This window comes from Nicotiana sylvestris, chromosome 6 (genome assembly GCF_000393655.2).
Source record: "Nicotiana sylvestris chromosome 6, ASM39365v2, whole genome shotgun sequence".
NCBI lineage: Eukaryota > Viridiplantae > Streptophyta > Magnoliopsida > Solanales > Solanaceae > Nicotiana > Nicotiana sylvestris.
Window position 1 is genome coordinate 143,629,353 of NC_091062.1, and position 20,718 is coordinate 143,650,070.

Below are 20,718 nucleotides of genomic sequence, written 5' to 3' on the forward strand. Positions count from 1 at the left end.
GGTAGAGGTCAGTCAGCCAGGGGTCGCCCTAGAGGGGGAGGTCGATCAGGGGCGGTCAGGCCCGTTTCTATGCACTCCCAGGCAGACCCGACGCCATTGCTTCGGATGCTATCATTACATGTATTGTTTCAGTCTGCCATAGAGATGCCTTTGCATTATTTGATCCCGGTTCCACCTATTCCTATGTGTCTTCATATTTTGCTCATCATTTGGGTACGACCTGAGGATGTCTTGCCTTACCTGTTCATGTATCTACCCCAGTGGGTGATACCATTATTGTAGACCATGTATATCGGTCGTGTTTGGTGACTATTGGGGGTCTGGAGACCCGAGTTGATTTATTGCTGTTGAGCATGGTGGACTTTGATGTTATTCTGGGCATGGATTGGCTATCTCCATATCATGCTATTCTTGACTGTCATGCTAAGACAGTCATTTTGGCTATACCGGGTGTTCCGAGGATCGAGTGGCGTGGCGTGACTGACTATGTGCCTAGCAGGGTGATTTCTTTTCTAAAGGCCCAGCGTATGGTTGGGAAAGGTTGTCTATCATATTTGGCTCTTGTGAGGGATGTTGGACCTGAGACTCCTAGCATTGATTCGGTTCTAGTTGTGAAGGAATTTCCCGATGTGTTTCCTGCAGACCTGCCGGGCATGCCACCGGACATAGACATTGATTTTGGTATTGACCTGGTGCGGGGCACTCAGCCCATTTCCATTCCTCCATATCGTATGGCACCGGCAGAGTTGAAAGAACTAAAGGATCAGCTTCAAGAACTCTTGGATAAGGGGTTCATTCGGCCTAGTGTGTCACCGTGGGGTGCACCGGTTCTATTTGTGAAAAAGAAGGATGACACAATGAGAATGTGCATTGACTACATGCAATTGAACAAAGTAACAGTGAAGAACAAGTATCCCCTGCCTCGTATCGATGATTTATTTGACCAGCTTCAGGGGGAAAGGGTATTCTCAAGGATTGATCTTCGTTCAGGCTATCACCAGTTGAAGATCAGGGATTTAGATATTACGAAGACTGCTTTCAGGACTAGATATGGGCATTATGAGTTTCTTGTTATGTCCTTTGGGCTGACTAATGCCCCAGCCGCGTTCAAGCATTTGATGAACAGTGTATTTCGGCCATATCTGGATTCGTTCGTGATTGTTTTTATTAATGATATATTGGTTTACTCGCGTAGCCAGGAGGAGCATGCACAACATTTGCGAGTGGTATTACAGAGATTGAGGGAGGAGAAGCTTTATGCAAAATTCTCCAAGTGTGAGTTTTGGCTCAATTTAGTGGCTTTCTTGGGGCACGTGGTGTCCAACGAGGGTATTTAGGTTGATCCAAAGAAGATAGAGGCGGTTTAGAGTTGGCCTAGACCGTCCTCAGCCACAGAGGTTCGTAGTTTTCTTGGGTTAGCAGGCTATTATCGCCGGTTTGTCCAGGGATTTTCATCCATTGCATCGCCCTTGACCAAGTTGACGCAGAAGGGTGCTCCGTTTGTATGGTCGGACGAGTGCGAGAAGAACTTTCAGAAGCTCAAGACAGCTTTAACCACAACTCTGGTATTGGTGTTACCATCAGCTTCAGGTTCTATACCGTCTATTGTGACGCTTCGAGACTTGAGATTGGCTGTGTGTTGATGCAGGAGGGTAGAGTGATTGCATATGCTTCTCGTCAGTTGAAGCCCCACGAGAAGAACTACCCTATTCATGACTTAGAGTTGGCTGTCATAGTTCATGCTTTGAAGATTTGGAGGCACTATTTATATGGCGTATCTTGTGAGGTATTCACCGATCATCGCAGTCTTCAACATTTGTTCAAGCAAAAGGATCTTAATTTGAGGCAGCGGAGGTGGCTTGGTTGCTCAAGGATTATGATATTACCATTTTGTATCACCCCGGGAAGGCCAATGTGGTGGCTGATGCATTGAGCCGGAAGGCGGTTAGCATGGGGAGTTTGGCGTACATTCCAGTTGGGGAGAGGCCCTTTGCAGTTGATGTTTAGGCTTTGTCCAATCGGATGGTGAGATTAGACATTTCATAGCCTGGTCGGGTGTTGGCTTGTGTGGTTTCTCGGTCTTCCTTGTATGACCGCATCAGAGAGCGCCAGTATGATGATCCACATTTGCTTGTCCTTAAGGACAGGGTTCAGCATGATGATGCCAGGGATGTGACCATTGATGGTGATGGCGTGTTGAGGATGCAGGGCCGGATTTGCGTTCCCAATGTGGATGGGCTTCGGGAGTTGATATTGGAGGAGGCCCACAACTCGCGGTATTCCATCTATCCAGGTGTCGCGAAGATGTATCAGGATTTGAGGCAACACTACTGGTGGAGAAGGATGAAAAAGGATATAGTAGGGTATGTGGCTCGGTATCTCAACTGTCAGCAGTTAAAGTACGAGCATCAGAGACCGGGTGGCATACTTCAGTGGATGATTATTCCTGAGTGGAAGTGGGAGAGAGTTACTATGGATTTTATGAGTGGTCTTCCTCGGACTTTGAAGAAGAGTGATTCGATTTGGGTGATTGTGGACAGGTTGTCCAAGTCCGCGCACTTCATTCCAGTATGTACTACCTATTCTTCAGAGCGGCTGGCAGGGATATTTATCCGAGAGATTGTCCGATTGCATGGGGTTCTAGTGTCTATTATCTCAGATAGGGGTACTCAGTTTATTTCACAGTTTTGGAGAGCCGTGCAGAGAGAGTTGGGTACTCGGGTAGAGTTGAGCACAGCGTTTCATCCTCAGACGGACGGACAATCTGAGCACACCATTCAGATACTGGAGGACATGTTGCACGCCTGTGTTATTGATTTCAGAGGTTCTTGGGATGAGTTTCTGCCGCTTTCAAAGTTAGCCTATAACAACAGCTATCAGTCCAGCATTCAGATGGCACCATATGAGGCCTTGTATGGGAGACGGTATAGATCTCCAGTTGGTTGGTTAGAGCCTGGCGAGGTTAGGATGTTGGGAACAGACTTGGTTCAGGATGCCTTAGAGAAAGTGAAGGTGATTCAGGAAAGACTTCGTATAGCTCAGTCACGTCAGAAGAGTTGTGCGGACCAGAAGGTTCGAGATGTGTCCTATATGGTGGTGAGAAGGTCTTGCTGAAGGTTTCGCCCATGAATGGTGTTATTTGGGAAGAAAGGCAAGTTGAGTCCGCGGTTCATTGGGCCTTTTGAGGTGCTTCGGAGGATTGGGGAGGTGGCTTATGAGCTTGCTTTGCCACCCAGCCTGTCGAGTGTGCATCCGGTATTCCATGTTTCTATGCTCCGGAAGTATGTTGGGGACCCGTCTTATGTTTTAGACTTCAGCATGGTCCAGTTGGATGATTATTTGACCTACGATGTGGAGCTAGTGGCTATTTTGAGTCATCAGGTTCGGAGGTTGAGATCAAAGGATATTGCTTCGGTGAAGGTGAAGTGGAGAGGTTGGCCCATGGAGGAGGCTACTTGGGAGACCGAGCGGGAGATGCGGAGTAGATATCCTCACCTGTTTGAGGCTCCATGTATGTTTCTTGACCCGCTTGAGGACGAGCGTTTGTTTTAGTTGGGGAGGATGTGACGACCCGGCCCGTCGTCACGTGAGTTACTTCCCCGTTTCTCCCATTTTATGCTTCTTCATGTTTCGTTATCGGTATTCGGTGTGTTAGAGTTAAATCGGATTGGTTTTGATAGGAAATGAGACACTTAGTCTATTTAAGGAAGGCTTGTTTTGGAAAAGTCAACCGGATGTTGGCTATAGAGTTAGAGGGCTCGGATATGATTTCCGGTGATTCGGTTAGCTTCGGGGGTTGATATGTGGCTTAGGAGTGTGATCGGAATTGATTTTGGAGGTTCGGAGTAGAATTAGGCTTGAATTGGCGAAGTTAGTATTTTGGCGAATTCCGGTTGGTAGGTGAGATTTTGATACGGGGTTCGGAATGGAATTCCGAGAGTTGCAGTAGCTTCGTTAGGTGATTTTGGATGTGTGTGCAAAAATTCAGATCATTCGGAGGTGTTTTGGTCGGGTTTTTGATCAAATGCGTATTTTGGAAGTTTTAAAAGAACTTAGGCTTGAATTCGATGTAATTCGATGGTTTTGGTGTTAGTCGAGGTGTTTCGACGATTGGAGAAAGTTTTGATGATGTTTTAGGATATGTTGGTGCTTTTGGTTGAGGTCCCGGGGGCCTCGGGGTGATTTCGGATGGCTAACGGATGATTTTTGGGACTTAGAATGTTGCAGAAATCTGCAGATCAGTGCTGCAGGGTTTTGCTATATGCGATCGCAGGAGTGGCATTGCAATCGCATAGAAACATTTTTGAGGGGTTGTTTGGTTGTTCAATGCGATCGCATAGGGAGGCATGCGATCGCACAGTATAAAGTTAATCCGGGATTTTCGTGGAAATTTGTTCAATGCGATCACAAGAGCAGGTGTGCGATCGCATAGGCTAAGGTCATTGTGCTATGCGATCGCAGAGGATAGGATGCGATCGCATAGGGTAATTTTGGAGCTGCAGATTTTTATGCTATGCGATCGCAGAGTATTGGGCCGCGGTCGCATAGAGTTAGCTACAGTGATCCGGGCAGAATGTTAAAAACATTTCATCCGCGAACCCAAACCCATTTCCTCCATTTTTGAGTAACCTTGAGAGCTTTTGACGAGGATTAAAGAGGGTTTTGACTGGGAATCGATTGGAGGTGAGTCCTATGCCTAGAAACATCATTTAATTGTAGATTCAACATCTAAATTCATGGAAATTTGATTAAAAAGGGAAGGATTAGAGCTTGACTTTTGAAATAGAAATTTGGGGGTTTGAGGGAGCATTTGAGCTCGGATTTTGGTAAATTTGATATGTATAGACTCGTGGCGAGATAAGGAATCCGGTGATGTGAATTTTCTGATTTTTCGAGAAGTGGTCCCGGGGCTTGGGTTTTGCCAACTTCGTGATTTTCGATATTTTTCGAGTCTTTTCGATTGGGTTGTATTCCCTTAGCCTATTGTAACGTATTACTTGTGGTTTTGATCAGATTCGACGCACAAGGAGGTTGATTTGCGAGGCAAGGGAGTAGCGAGCTAGGATTTCGGCCTGCTTGAGGTGAGTAATGGTTATAAATGATGTTTTGAAGGTTTGAAACCTCGGATTTGCATAACGTGGTGCTATGTTGAGATGAGACACACGTTGTATGATGAGCGTGGGGTATGTTACTACTGGGGATTTGGACTCGGTCCATCCCGTTTGATGACTCTACTGTACTTTTGACTGAGACTTAATTAATATCATTATATTATGGGCTAGTTGCCATGTTTTGGGCCTTGTGCTGATCTGTAGAACCCTTAGGGGGCATTTGTATTGGTTGACCTCACTTTTCTTGTCGAGATCATACCCTCAGTCATGTTCTTAACTGATAAACATAATATGAACCAGCTTTAGAAATTGTTAAATCCTAATGAGTGTAACGGGTGGGTTGTGAACCCCGTCTTATCTTAGTGTGCCGAGAGGCCAAGTCTATATCGACTGAGAGGGGTCGAGAACCCCATTGTGAGGGTATTTGATATGATATGGATCGGGCTGCACGCCGCAACAGTATATATATTTATATGGATCGAACTGCACACCGCAGTAGTATATTATATGGATCGGACTGCACGCCGCAGTAGTATATTATATGGGTCGAACTGCACGCCGCAGTAGTATAGCGCTTGGGCTGAAGGAGCTCTTCCGGAGTCTGCACACCCCCAGTGAGCGCAGTCGACTATTCTCGGATCGAGCTGCATGCCGCAGCAGTATACTATATGGATCGGGATGTACGCCGCAGCAGTACAAATATGAATTCGGTTATCGTGAGGAGTAAATGAAATGAATACTGGCTTAAAGGACTTTTAACTGACTTCTTCATTCAGTTGCTGTTTTTGATATTCTCACTGTTTTAATATAGGACTATGTAGTGTTTTTACGAGTTTTCTTTCCGTCAGTCATTATTTATTGCTATTACTCACTGAGTTGGAGTACTCACTTTACTCCCTGCACCATGTGTGCAGATACAGGTATCCCAGAGGCATAGTTTGAGCTTTCTGCTGCCGTTCAGCTTATTCCAGAGTCATCTAGGTAGCTGCATGGCGTCCGCAGGACCCCATTTCTCCCCTTATCCTCTTTATTCTCCGCATTCTAGACAACTCTATGTATGGGTTGCTACACAGACTTGTATTAGAGGCTCTTGGCTCGTGACACCAGATCAGTGGGATTTATATTGATATTTTATGGATTTTCCGTACTGTTTATCTATTTCTACAGAGTTATAATCATGTTAATTTGGCATTAAATCCTATTAATTGGTAATGAATTTTACATAAGGGATTGTGAGTGACGAATTGGTCGGGCTTGCCTAGCATCGTATTGGGCACCATCACGACCGGGGATTGGGGTCGTGACACATAAAAATAATAATTGTAATGTAATTTATAAATATTTTTAACCTTTTTCATAGTTCTCTATTTTAATGTATTATTTCAAGCTTTGACTTAGAACTTTTGAATGGTCAAATATGTTTTATAGCCTATAAAAGTTAGTGATTCAAATAAATTCCAAAGCAAAATCAAATCAATAAAAATGCTAACAAAAAAAAATCAATTCAATGCTAGGAATGACAATAGTATTAGATATTTATTTTCTTAGTTTTTCATTACTTTAGATAGTGAAAATACATAACTTACTTTTAATATTATTTAGTCATGTAATTAATACTTCGTACTTATTAGTCGTACTTATTTATCATGATTTAGTACTTTTAGATTATATTTATTTTTATTATGGCTTATTAATTAGCAATATTTATCTGCATTGCATAAGGCTACCTTTCTACCTTTCGAGACTAAGCATTGTCTCCTTCTGCATTTCCCTGAATTGCATAAGGCTACCTTTCTGCCTTCCGAGACTAAGCATTGTCTCCATCTGCATTCCTGCATTGCATAAGGCTACCTTTCTGCCTTTCGAGGTTAAGCTCTACCTCCATCTGCAATCCAGCATTACATAAGGCTACCTTTCTGCCTTTCGAGGTTAAGCTCTACCTCCATCTGCATTCCAGCATTGTATAAGGCTACCTTTCTGCCTTTCGAGGTTAAGCTCTACCTCCATCTGCATTGTTGCATTGCATAAGGCTACCTTTCTGCCTTCCGAGGTTAAGGTCTACCTCCAACTGTATTTCTCTGCATTGCATAAGACTACCTTTCTGCCTTCCGAGACTAAGCACTGTCTCCATCCTGCATTGCTCTGTATTGCATAACGCTACTGTTCTGCCTTCCGAGACTAAGCACTGTCTCCATCATGCATGGCTGAAATATCACCACTTTATCACTCTTGCATCGGCTGAAATATCGCCACCTTTTATTTACGTCTTGCATCAGCTGAAATATCGCCACCTTCTGCATTTCATGGGCTGAAAGATCGCCAAATTGTCCAAAGGCGTCATTGTTCGGAGGCACCATTTGCATAGCCCGAGAACGCCATGCCATGGACTGAGGACCTCATTCTATCTCTTGCATATCATTATTCAAAGGAATCATAGTTCGGAGGCAACATTCTCATAGCCCGAGAACATCATTTCATAGCCTGCGAATCCTTTATCATACGCTTTATGGCCCAGGACGTCATGGTCCGAAGACGTCATCCTAACCGTCCGAGGACAACATTCATGGTTCAATGGGAACTTGCATCACATTTAAATTTATGCATAATGCATGCTCACTTGCAGGTAAACCGGCTAGAAACGGCCGTCTCAGCAGGGGCGATCTCGCTCCAGTTCCCGTAGCCTATCAGACTTTGACCATCCTTCTCAACTCGAACATCACGTCCGCTTTTCGAAATCTTCATCGACATATTCCGCCAATAGATCCTGAACTACATATGTCCTGATAATGCTTAGTCTCGGAAGGTAGAAAGATAGCCTTATGCAAGGAGTAAAAGGGCAAAATGATGATAGAATATTCTTAGCTGATAGCGGATCGAGATATTGCGACTGCTGGGGATACTGTGTCTACTGGGAACACTGTGTACGGATAGCAGCTGTGAATAAGTGCAACGGTTCTGAGAGTTATATTCCTGAGCAATGTGAGTCTCGTGAGTGTATAGTATATTTGATGATTTTGCAACTCAAGTGCGTGCATTCAAAGAAAAATCATGAGTTTTGTAAAGAGGGGAGGTTAGTTCGTATTCCCGCTGGCTTTGCTTGACCTGCTCGACTCCGTTCCGATGATATTGGGTGTATCATTGGGGTAGCGTTTCTAAACGAAGCAACTTTAGTAATAGACATGCATGATTTGGTAAAGAAATGTGACAATAAATACATAATTAAAAATAGTTTTCTTTAGATGAACTGACGACTGCGACGTGGTCCAAGATACTGCAACTTCTCTTGCTCTGGAATTTTGAGGTCCTCCTCAAAATTCTACCCCACTTTACCAGGCTGCTGCTTCCGACGGCTGCTTGCGTCGAATGGCTGAAATCACTTCGGAATTTTGAGGGTCTTCCTCAAAATTCTGCCCTAGTTTCCAATAGCGGGGGTAGATGAAAATTTTATTAAATTATGACCGAACCCATAGGGCTGCCTATGTATCCCCTCTTAAACGGGAATCAGGTCAGGCGTAGTTCAAATTACATCATATGAGGAAAGCATAAAAGTCACACATAGTATCGCTTCACTACATCTGAATTGATTACCTTCGGCCAAACTTCACTGTCCATTTCTGCAAGTATGAGGGCTCCTCCGGTGAGGAACCCGGTGAACCATGTATGGAACCTGCCAGTTGGGAGAGAACTTCCCTTTGGCCTCCTCTTGATGTGGGAAAATCTTCTTTAACACCAAATGCCCCGGTGTAAATTGTCTTGGCTTGACTCTTTTGTTGAAGGCTCTGGACATTCTGTTCTGATAGAGCTGACCGTGGCAAACTGCATTCATTCTCTTTCCGTCTATAAGAGCTAGCTTCTCGTAGCAACTCTCTACCCATTCTGCATCGTCAAGTTCGGCTTCCTGTATGATTCTTAAGGAGGGAATTTCTACCTCGGTGGGAATGACTGCTTTTGTACCATAAACCAACATATAGGGAGTTGCCCCGGTTGATGTGCGGACTGTGGTGCGGTATCCCAACAAGGCAAATGATAACTTCTCATGCCACTGCTTATGCTTTTTTATCATCTTCCTCAGTATCTTCTTGATATTCTTATTGGCGGCTTTTACAGCTCCGTTCATCTGAGATCTGTAAGCTGTAGAATTCTTGTGTTTGATCTTGAAAGTTTCACACATGTCTTTCATCAGGTTACTATTGATATTGGAACCATTATCAGTGATGATTGACTCCGGAATTCCGAACCGACAAACAATGCGGTCGCGAACAAAATATACTACCACTTTCTTAGTCACTGCTTTGTAGGATGCTACTTCAACCCATTTGGTGAAATAATCAATTGCCACTAGAATGAGCCTGTGCCCGTTTGATGATGCTGGCTCGATAGGTCCAATAATATCCATTCCCCAAGCAGCGAACGACCATGGAGAGCTTGTTGTCGTAAGCTCGTTTGGAGGCACCTTTATCATGTCTGCATATATCTGACATCGATGGCATTTTTGGACATACTGGATGCAGTTCGTTTCCATATAATCTCCGAAGTATGCGTTTCTGAGTAGGATATGCGAGTTCTGAATATTCTCCTTTCGTCAAATATTCCTTGATATCATGAAACCAAAGTTTTTCATCCGCTTCTTCTTCTACATGAGTGCAACAAGCTGGCTGATCATAGATCTTTACCAGAATAGGATCAATGAAGTTCTGGTCTGAGTGTTGTATCATGGATGATAGGATAGCCAATGCATCGGCAAATTCATTCTGAACTCTGGGAACATATTGGAACTCTGTCTTTGTGAACCCTTTCCTCAATTCCTGTACATGATGCAGATAAGGGAGTATCTTGGAGTTCTTGGTTGCCCATTCTTTTCGGACTTGATGTATAAGCAGGTATGAATCTCCGATCACTAGCAATTCCTGAATGTTCATGTCAATGACCATCTTGAGCCCTAAGATGCAGGCTTCGTACTCGGTCATGTTGTTGGTGCACGGGAATCTGAGCTTGGCAGACACCGGATAATGCTGGCCGGTTTCTGATACTAGGACCACTCCTATGCCAATTCCTTTGAAGTTTGCTGCTCTATCGGAAAACATTCTCCAACCATCATAGGGTTCTGCAATATCTTCCCCTATGAAAGATACCTCTTCATCGGGAAAATACGTCTTTAGAGGCTCGTATTCTCCATCCACGGGATTTTCAGCAAGATGATCTGCCAGTGCTTGTCCTTTGATTGCCTTCTGAGTCACGTAAACAATGTCGAATTCACTCCGCAGGATTTGCCACTTGGCTAGCTTGCCAGTGGGTATGGACTTTTGAAAGATGTACTTCAAAGGATCCATTCTTGATATGAGATAAGTAGTATAGGCACAGAAATAGTGCCTCAACTTCTGAGCTACCCATGTCAGGGCACAACAGGTGCATTCCAATAGAGAATACCGGGCCTCGTACGAGGTGAACTTCTTGCTGAGATAATAGATGGCTTGCTCCTTTCTTCCCATTTCATCATGCTGCCCCTGAACACAACCGAAAGCTCCATCCAATACTGCAAGGTAGAGTAATAGAAGTTTACCCGGCTCGGGTGGGACCAAAACTGGCGGCGTTGACAGGTATTCCTTGATTCTGTCAAAGACTTTCTGACAATCATCAGTCCATTTGGTAGCGGCGTCCTTCTTCAACATCTTAAATATTGGCTCACAAATGACAGTGGATTGAGCTATGAACCGGCTGATGTAGTTAAGCCTTCCCAAGAAACTCATAACCTCTTTCTTGTTCTTTGGTGGTGGCAATTCTTGGATGACTTTGACCTTTGACGGATCCAGTTCTATTCCTCGACGACTCACAATGAACCCAAGTAGTTTTCCGGCAGGAACCCCGAATGCACATTTGGCGGGATTCAACTTCAAGTTGTACCTTCTTAGTGTGTTGAAGAACTTCCTCAGATCTTCCATGTGGTCATTGGCTCTCTTGGATTTGATGATGACGTCGTCTACATATACCTCGATCTCTTTGTATATCATGTCATGGAAAATAGCAGTAATAGCCCTCAAGTAGGTGGCCCCAGCATTCTTTTACCTGAACGGCATCATCTTGTAACAATACATCCCCCACGGCGTAATGAAAGCCGTTTTCTCCGCGTCTTCCTCATCCATCCATATCTGATGATACCCAGAAAAACAATCAACGAACGACTGCAGTTCATGTTTGGCGCAGTTGTCAATTAGAATGTGTATGTTCGGCAAGGGGAAGTCGTCCTTCGGATAGTATAATCATGACTCATCTCACAATATTTTGTATTATTTTATTGGGTAACATCTTATATGGTTTTATCCTACTAGGACCTAAGAAATATTAGAGCACAAATTATAAAATTTATGTTATGAATATTTTGTCGAAAAAACCCCGAAAAATCCGAGAAAACCGAAAAAAATCCGAGAAAAATCGAGATTGAAAAATCCAACTTTTGTTGGTTTGGTTTGGTTAATATATTTAAAAATCAGAGACAATTGGTTTGGTTTGGTAATTGGAAAATCCGAACCAACCCGGTCCATATACACCCCTAGGTGCCCATGAGATCTTGTACAATCCAATTTGGGAGATAGTTTTACCAATATACTTCCTTTAACAAAATAGTAGAAACTTATCTCAGTTATGTGCTAGTTTGTTTAGACTTTTAGGAATATAAACAAAGTCGATACGATCAAGCAAAGTTGATAGTTTTCAAATATCTTCGTAAGGAACTTCTATCTCCCATGAGTTACTAATTATTTTTTCTGGATCATATCAATAACATTCTTTGCATTTGATAAAATTTTCACCTTCTTTCAATTATTTGTAATTACACGTTCAAGAGTCATTCTTATAGCAAGCATTTCAAAAGTCATGACTTTTTCCACAAATTGGGTTGGGGATCTATGACATGAAGCAGTTTTCCAAGACCAAAGCCGTAACATGAATACTCCCTTGTCTAGCATCCACTTGTTAACCTGTATATCATGCTAATATTTTTTAATTTAGAAAAAATTTAACAAGTTACATTTAAGAGTAAGATAACTTTAGTATCACAAGTTCAATATTTGACTATCACGGTGATTGAGGGACATGAACAACAAATTAACTATGTTAAAAAATTCGTTAATATTCTATAAGTACTTCGTACTAGGTTTTTTATTGATAATAATTATTTACCGCTTGTTTTCCTTTGAAATGCAATTCATAAACAAAAACAAAATTTTATGCATGACAAAAGTTGTGGAGTTATTTCTAATGAATATTTAACGCTTATTGTTCCTTGCATACGTTCTTCTGAATTTTGTTTAATTTGCTCCTTGGTATAGGCTCTTTTAATTACAATAATTATGGTCGCACATCAATTATATCTTTGGTAGTTTATCGGATAAGAATATTACTCGTCGATTCTTTCTTTTTTGTCCGAACACATAAAGAAATTAAGAAAAATAACATATATAAAGAGCTTTTCCTTTTGCTATTTTACCTTCTTCTTCCTGCTATAAATAGCATTTGTCTTCTTTTACTATATACTAGTGTTAGTACCCGCACAACGTGCGGATAATATTATGATCCTGCTATATTCTGTAAATTAAAAAGAATAAATTATATAAATAACTATTGGTATAAACTTAAATATTATAATCTCATATATTGTCGGTGATACAAACAAATAAAAATACAATATGATTCAAAAATAAATACCCATTTCCTTTCAATTTTCATAAAGTATTTTTCTTATTAGTCTATTCCAAAAGAATGACAGATTTTTATATTTGGAAATAATTTAACTTTAGATTTTTTATTTTACTCATTTTATCCGTAATGAGAAGCTCTTACACTCATACAACTATCACGGCCCCACAAAGCTTTTACGACCACAAATTTCAAAAGTTTTCTTTTTCTTTTTTAAACTTCGTGCCAAATCAAATAACAACATCTAGGGAGGGTAGTGTATATGCAGACCTTACCCCTACTCCGGAGGAGTAAAGAGGCTGTTTCCGATAGACCCTCAGAACAAGAAGAAGGAAAGAGATAGTGTATCGGTAACAGCTAAATTCAAACTATCTCATCGAAATTGAAACTGAGTGAAATAATACTATATGGAGTAATAACTAATAAAAATACATTTAGTAATATCTTAATTTAAATTATAAAAATATATTATATTATTATCTCAACATAATAATTTCTCACATCAACATCAACTTCTACCGACCTAAAATTTTACAATAACAAATTAATATATACACACACGATGATTTATTGACAACCAATTTATTCTAACTTTTGGGAGTTACCAACATATAAAATAATTGGATCGTAATTTGCTCAATAATTTTAATGTCACCTCGATTTTTAACCACACAATTAAAGCCACTTTATTTTTAACAATTTAAATAATGCTTTTGGGATATAGTTAAGATTAGTATATTATAATTAAATAAATGTTAAACTACTTTAAATGTACCATGCACATGTAGTAGAGGAAGATGAGTTCTTACATGTAATTCTTAATTAAATGAATTTTACGTTATGATTTTTATAATTCACTTTATTTTGTGTAAATAGTAATCCCAAATAATGCAATTATATTCCTGTATATGTTTACTCTATCTAAATCTATTTCATTCTAATTGACACACATATATATTGACCTCATCAGTTGCTCAATCAATTAGCTCATACGCTTTGAGAGAACATAAATATCAATAACATAAATTGGCAAGTGGCTTTATATTAGGTTGCCCTTGCTAGATGACAAGGCAAACTTTCATATATATATATATATATATATAACTAACAAAAATAAGTGCATTCTGGGTAAGAATAGGCACATATAAATACAGTAACAGAGACCGACATATAGAACAAGAAGAAGAAGAAGCAAAAATTGATCTTTCTCAAGGTGCGTGACATAGAATTCTCAAAATCTTTACATCTAGGTGATTGTGTTATTTTTGGTACATTTTTTTCTTTCTTGTGAGACTGTCGATCCGTTCGAATTTGGTTATAATGCTATATTGCTATGGAAATTATGGGGTAGATCCAGATAGGAAAAAGGTCTTTATCAATTTGCTATACTATTCATTTCCTGGAAATGTTACCAATGTGGTTTTTGAAAGACCAATTCTTTAATTTCTTCAATCTATTCTTGTCTGGTTTTAAGGGTTTGAGCTGTAATTTTGGTGGGTGTGATAATTTAGACAAAGAGATGAATGTCTCATTATTTAACGCGTTTCAAGTTTGATTGCCGATTACTGATATTTTGGTTGATTAGAACATGGAGTCAGATTTTAGATGTTAATTTAGAGGTAAAAATATGTGAAACAATGGGATTTCTAAAATATTGATATTTAGATGTCTGATTCTGATTTTCTGGAAGAAAAATGTGAAACAATGGGATTTCTGAAAATCTTGATATTTAGCTCAGTTTTCATTAAATTGTCCAATATTGATATTTGTGTTTTGTAGCGATGATATTCAAAAGTAAAACATAGACTATAGTTGTATCCCTGCTTTACCTTTTCATTTTTCAGATATGTAATTCATTATGAGGTTTCCATAAAGTTTGTTCTGCGATTGGCACAATTTATGCAACCCCCCCACATCTTGATTCATATATGATTGTCCTGTAGGTATTATGTATAACTACATGCATATTTTTTGTGTTGGACTCAATGCGTGGAGGTGTTATGATTGGAGTTTACTTCCCTTTCTATCTCTGTGTTCTCCTTGTTTCATTAATTACTGGGAAGCAAAATGATTCTGGCTCTTTCTTTTTGTTCCTTAGTATTAGGACACCCATCCTTTGATCCTAAACTACACTGTATAAATTTGATTTTAGTATTACAAGGCTTCTCGCTTACCACTTTAATTTGTTAGAAATGTGTGCTTGAATTTATTTAATCTCAAACGCACAATAGCTGGAGAAAGCGACTCAGAAACTGCTGCTGGATAGAGAGTCCGTGTTATACTGATCAAAGCAAATGTTTCACCCTTCTCAATATAACCTGGATCTTAGGGAAATTTGGTTTACTTTCATTAGATCTCTTTGTGTAACAATCAAGGTTTTTGATGGATATGACAGGACTTCACTAATTATTTATCACAGAAATTATAAAGGCTATTTTTTCTTGGAACAATAAGATCTTTCCGCCTTGTCTGACAATGTACATTTTTCCAAAATGAACATGGCACATCAGTATGCTGATTCCTAGTACCTAAGAGTTAATCTGTCCTATTGCTATCATGCTTCTGAAGATGGGTATCTTTAAGTTCATTTTGTGCACAATTTAGTGGGTCAAAACAAGGATGAATGTGCCTCTAACTGAAATGTTCGCAGTTGGCTGTTGCCTGATTTTGCCTATGATTGTTTATAAAGGACAATTTCGAGTGTCTATGCACTTGTGTATTCAGTATTTAAAGATTGTTTAAACATTAAATAGAAAATTGGCATCTATATATCATCAACTGTGCAGAAAAGAGGAAGTATTCGGTTGTTATTTTCGATGAAGAACTATTTGATTATTATTGAGAGATCCTATATTGAAAGAAGGAGTCCTCTTGATACTGGAACGTAATATCAAAATGGTTTCCGTTTCACTAACTCAATGGAACCATCCAAACCTGTTTGGATCAAGAAATTTATGTGGTTAGTGCAAAGTTATTAACACATACAGGAGCAAGCAATTTTTCTAGGATAACAAATTAATCAAATTACTTTACCACTTTTGATGATGAATCCAAAAGATATTCTAGCTTGATGAAGCCCTTAGCTATAAGTAATGTTTTCTTATTTTATTTATATTATTTCAGAGGTTGACGGGATCAGAAATTACAGACATCTGTATGGAAAAGCAGCAAGACTGTACCATAAGTTATTCAGATGGTGTTTCTCCAAATTCAAGTTACATGAGAGACAGTAATCAAAATGTGTTACAGTCATCTGAGCATGTTACTGCGGAGCAGAGAATTGATATGCTGAAAGAGAACGTTGAGATAAAGGAGTATGAAATGAAGGAATGCACAGCTGAAATGTCAATTGAGATCTCTGAAGTCTGTGAAGCTGAGCGCAGACAGGAACAAGATAGACCAAGCTCAAATTGTGAGATTGAATTGCCTTCAAAACAGAAAACATCTGACGCCTCAAAGGTAAAAGATGATAACAAGAGACCAAGAGCTTCAGTGAAATCAATAACCAAATCTGTAGCTGGAAGCTGTAAAACAAAATGCACGGTTCCCCAACCATTTGCTCTGGCAACTGAGAGGCGTGCTTCTCATGGAACTCGTCTTGTTGGGAATGATGCAGGCATCGTTAGTGCTGCGCAGAAGTCATCCGAAGGAAATAATTTGCAAGTCCCAAGATCTGTACAAAACCAGGTTTGCCCCCTATGCTTCATGTGCTTTTTCACCACTGTCTACTGGACTATGTCATTGAAGGGAGAGGATGAATCCATAACACCTGATACTGCAAAATGACAAAGTCCTCACGTTTTATTTTGCTTCCGCTCTTGGTTAATGGGAAAAGTTAATTTTAGATGAGCAGTTAGTGCATAACTACTGGAGTTAAGGTCTATGGATCAAACAGCATGTTTATCTCTGAATTTGTGGCTATGATATTCTTTCTCAGGTTTCCTTATCAGTTGCACTTAAGAAGCCACTACAATCTGATAACAAGCATTCTGATGAGGAAGACTCATCGATTGCCTCTTGGTATGATCTTTCTCCTTAATCTAACTTGATGAAGTTTTCGCTTTTCTGAGTTGTATCCTTATTTTGGGATTCTGCTTTGCCATTTGATGATTTCCTCAACAATGAGAAGTTCTGTGATCTCAGCAAGAAAATCCAGGGCCACTGTTGCGTCCGCTCCAACATTTCGGTCATCTGAACGTGCAGCGAGAAGGAAAGAGGTAGCTGTTGATTTGTGCTTCTGCTTAGGACTGTTGAAACTGCTGATAAAGTTCTACCATTTGATGGGTTTTGACCTCATTGTCCCCCCTCTACTCGTCCCCTCTAAATGACATGAAAAACAAAATAACAACAGAAAAGGAAATACTGGTTCTCCTTAAAGTGAAAAATCTGAATCTTGGCTGATTCTTGCTTGCTTTTTGTTTTTTCCCTTATTTCAGTTTTACTCAAAGTTAGAGGAGAAACATCAAGCTTTGGAGGCTGAGAAAATTCAATGCGAGGAAAGAACAAAGGTATATGTTGTTTCTGCTTTACGTTGCTGTCACCTGATCCTGGCTGTAATAGTGGAATATAGATCAATGAACACCATCCGACAGAAACCGAATAAATGTGTACATTATCATTTATATTTAACAATATTTTTCGTTCTACCTTCTAAACTCAGGAAGAGAGAGAAGCAGCTATGAAGCAACTGAGAAGGAATTTGTTGTTCAAGGCAAACCCAATGCCAAGCTTCTACCAGGAGGGACCTCCACCTAAAGTTGAATTGAAAAAAGTAATGCCATCGCCAATAACTTACAGAAATGTCAACCTCTAGTTGAGGTTAACCATAGTTTAGTCTGCCGTGTGACTGAAATATTTTTTCTTGTGGCCTTCTGGCATGTTAAAAGTTCACATTGGGTTGCTGATTTGTTGACACATCTCCTGCTGTTTATCAGCTTAACCACCTTATAATTCTATTTTCTTTTTTTGGTACTGCAGCCACCACCAACGCGTGCAAAATCACCAAAGTTTGGCAGAAGGAAAAGTTGTGGTGACACAGTTGGCTTGGATAAAGGTGTCGGAGCTTATGACCAAGCAAGTAAGCATATTCTTGGTTGAAATGCAAATACCACCTTTGCTTCTCGAAATAGTAAAGACTGTCCTAATATCCAAAGAGGTTCTGCTACTTACAACTTGAATGAGTCCAGTCATGGAGGGGAGACAATTGAGTCATATATGACTAAGATGCAAGAAGAAATCAATACGGATAATATCCTACATTCTTGAGCCTTTGGTGAGTTTTCTAATTTAATAAAGGGAGAGCCATTATTTTCTTATGTTTCAGATCTTTTGACAGCTTTAAGGGGTGTACGATTGACTTATTATTTAAACTGCAAAACCTTTTTTGCAGTGGTCTATGTAACTTTAATTTATGAAGTGTAAATTTCTGTAAGTTATTCCCATTCTTGTGTAAAGAGACTCCAATTTCTATAAAGTTCTATTTCAGAATACATCCATCTTTTATATTGCAATTTGAATAGTATCATTTTCATATTTTTGCTGCCTTCTAGCCACAGGGGTTCACTGTTATTTATTTTTATCCAATCATAGAAGTCATTTGCAGTCGCCTCATAACATGCCTGTTAGTGAGATTCCAAAAGGTAGGTTGTGCAGAAAGTGGGGATATCAAGTTTGCTAGGTTTTTTCCCATACCTAGTGACGGGGAATACAACTCAGGGAGAACCACACCTCAAAAGCTAGCTATTAAGGTGGGAGAGCCCAAGGTTATATAAACCCCATATCAACACATTACCGATGTGGGACTCAAGTCCCATACCTTGCTATGGACCATAACAAACCATCACGCTCCGCATCTGTCATCCCCGACGGCTGTGCGCTAGACTTTTCTAGCCCCGAGCGAACACTGCAATACCGGCGTCACCATCCATGGCACGGTGGGCACGGAGGGCGGTGGGTGATACCATTGATACAACCCAGGGAGAACCACACCTCAAAAGCTAGTTATATAAACCCCACATCAGCACATTTCAATTCCGATGTAGGACTCAATTCCCATACCTTGCAATGGACCATAACAAAATGCATGGTTAGTGGTTCTACTTAGTGAGGGAAATACCAAGTGAGAGGCACAGGGCCCATTAGGATGTGCTTTAGTGGTGCAGAGAACTTTTGTTTCTATCAAATGGCTAGGAGTAATAATGTAAAGTTTGCAAAGCAAAAGGGGAATATGTAAACAGTGCGTAAAAGCAAGTTATGCTTAAGTTTTTGTCTAGATATTGTAAAAGGTGGCTTTTGAGTCAGAAATTAGACTTGTACATGTGGAAACAAAATCGCAGTAAAAAAGGTCCGAATCTTAAAGTTTGCATATGCCTTTTAAATCTTGAAGTTAGCGTGACTTTTTAGGTAGTTCATATTATTTATATTGCATTTCATTTTTATATTGGATTTCTTAAGAGTTGACTTACAACCTATAAAAGAATTAATATATGGGTTTATCTTGTTTAATTGGTCAACATGTGTTTTACAAGGTTTATGAGTTGAATTTATGTAGCCTTCGATAGCTGCGATATGTGAACATCTCTAATATTTGATTGCTGTCAAGTTATTACTAGTATTTTGCATGCATTTCAACTCCAGGGAGTTCTGATGTCTGATGCATGACATCCCTTGTGGAGTTATGTTTGGAGCTAGGAATTTTGTTGCACAGATTTGCTAAAATTCCGAAACTCAGCTTTGAGATCAATGCTGCAAAAATACAGAATACTTGAATACCTGTTTTCTTTATTAGTTGGATGTGTAAATTTCCCAAAGATTATCTCATTGCCAGGGATGGATGGATCTGCAATATGATTTGTGAAACATTAGTGTTGTGTTATTTGTTGGGGTTTGGGTAGGGTTCTTGGGTGCTGTTGGCTTCCATTGTTTTTCTGTGGGCATTTGTTTTGGACAGCAAATCTGTTTGTTGCTACAGTTATTACTCTGCACCGAAAGGCAAAGACTTGGTTGATAGCACAGATTGATGACATAATGAATGATAGAGAGTTATTGATAGGCTGAATAAGAACGAGCTTCCTAGTTCACATATGCTGATGAAAAAGTTGGGAAATTACTGTCTGTAAGAGTTGCTTGTTAGTATTAGGCTGTTAGATCTGCAATTATATGTTATTGTTCTGGATGGCATTATATACTGTTTACTCTAACCTTGTTTGAATACTAAATTGAGATATACAAGTAATAAATCAGAATAATTACACCAAATACAATGTAATTTCAAATGGATTGAAGTGGACTACTCTTTTTAAAAAGATCCGAAAGTTAAATTGAAAACAGCGGATACCATTAGTTCAACACGTACAGTTAGCATCACTAAATAAACCTCTGTTCTTGCAATCTCAACTTTTCATCTTCCTATGCCACTTCCTATTTTCCTTTAACTTGTCTCGGAATAAAGCTTTTCTTAGTCAACGCATTATGTTTTTGCCTTTTCATTTAAGCTTTGGAATCATTGTATTTGGGAAAAAAAATGAAAATGGCACTTCACCAATTACGTTTGCTACCCATTTCTCATCTTCTCTTTTAAGTGGGATTCTAGGGAAACCTGTATGTATATACACTTCTTCAATTGCTTAGTCCATAAACAGTAATTAAGTTAACCCAGTTCAATAATAATCGAAACCTCTTGATCCAGATAATAATGGGGCCTTCTATAAATCATCTCCACTCCCGTGGATCTCAATGAATTAGTTCTCCTTATCTTACCTTCATATATGTATATATATATATATAGAGAGAGTGAATCTGGCTCTTTTTTTATGTGTATCTTTTGACTATGTGAATACAAGGCTTTGTAGGGCTGTTAGAGGTAGGTAATACTAATTGTTGGTTTTCCTAGGCTTTGTTGCTTTAAAGAACTCTT

At 39.7% G+C, this 20,718-nt stretch overlaps 2 protein-coding genes across 3 annotated transcripts; both read left to right on the forward strand.

Annotated features, from left to right (window-relative positions):
- Window positions 1-527: 527 nt before the first annotated feature.
- On the forward strand, window positions 528-9,333 carry LOC138871420 (uncharacterized). Its single transcript, XM_070149297.1, has 5 exons — window positions 528-819; window positions 901-1,273; window positions 2,103-2,246; window positions 2,541-3,012; window positions 9,295-9,333. Exons 1-5 carry the CDS (start codon window positions 528-530, stop codon window positions 9,331-9,333), a joined length of 1,320 nt encoding a protein of 439 aa, XP_070005398.1.
- Window positions 9,334-13,913: 4,580 nt separating this feature from the next.
- LOC104222804 (protein WVD2-like 3) lies at window positions 13,914-18,292 on the forward strand. Of its 2 annotated transcripts, none has more exons than XM_009774103.2 (7): window positions 13,914-14,016; window positions 15,927-16,490; window positions 16,741-16,823; window positions 16,933-17,020; window positions 17,240-17,311; window positions 17,464-17,574; window positions 17,781-18,292. In XM_009774103.2, exons 2-7 carry the CDS (start codon window positions 15,960-15,962, stop codon window positions 17,898-17,900), a joined length of 1,005 nt encoding a protein of 334 aa, XP_009772405.1. In that variant the 5' UTR covers window positions 13,914-14,016; window positions 15,927-15,959; the 3' UTR covers window positions 17,901-18,292. The 2 variants fall into 2 exon arrangements, with proteins under 2 accessions (XP_009772405.1, XP_009772406.1); XM_009774104.2 differs by having other exon boundaries at window positions 13,982-14,053.
- Window positions 18,293-20,718: the final 2,426 nt, after the last annotated feature.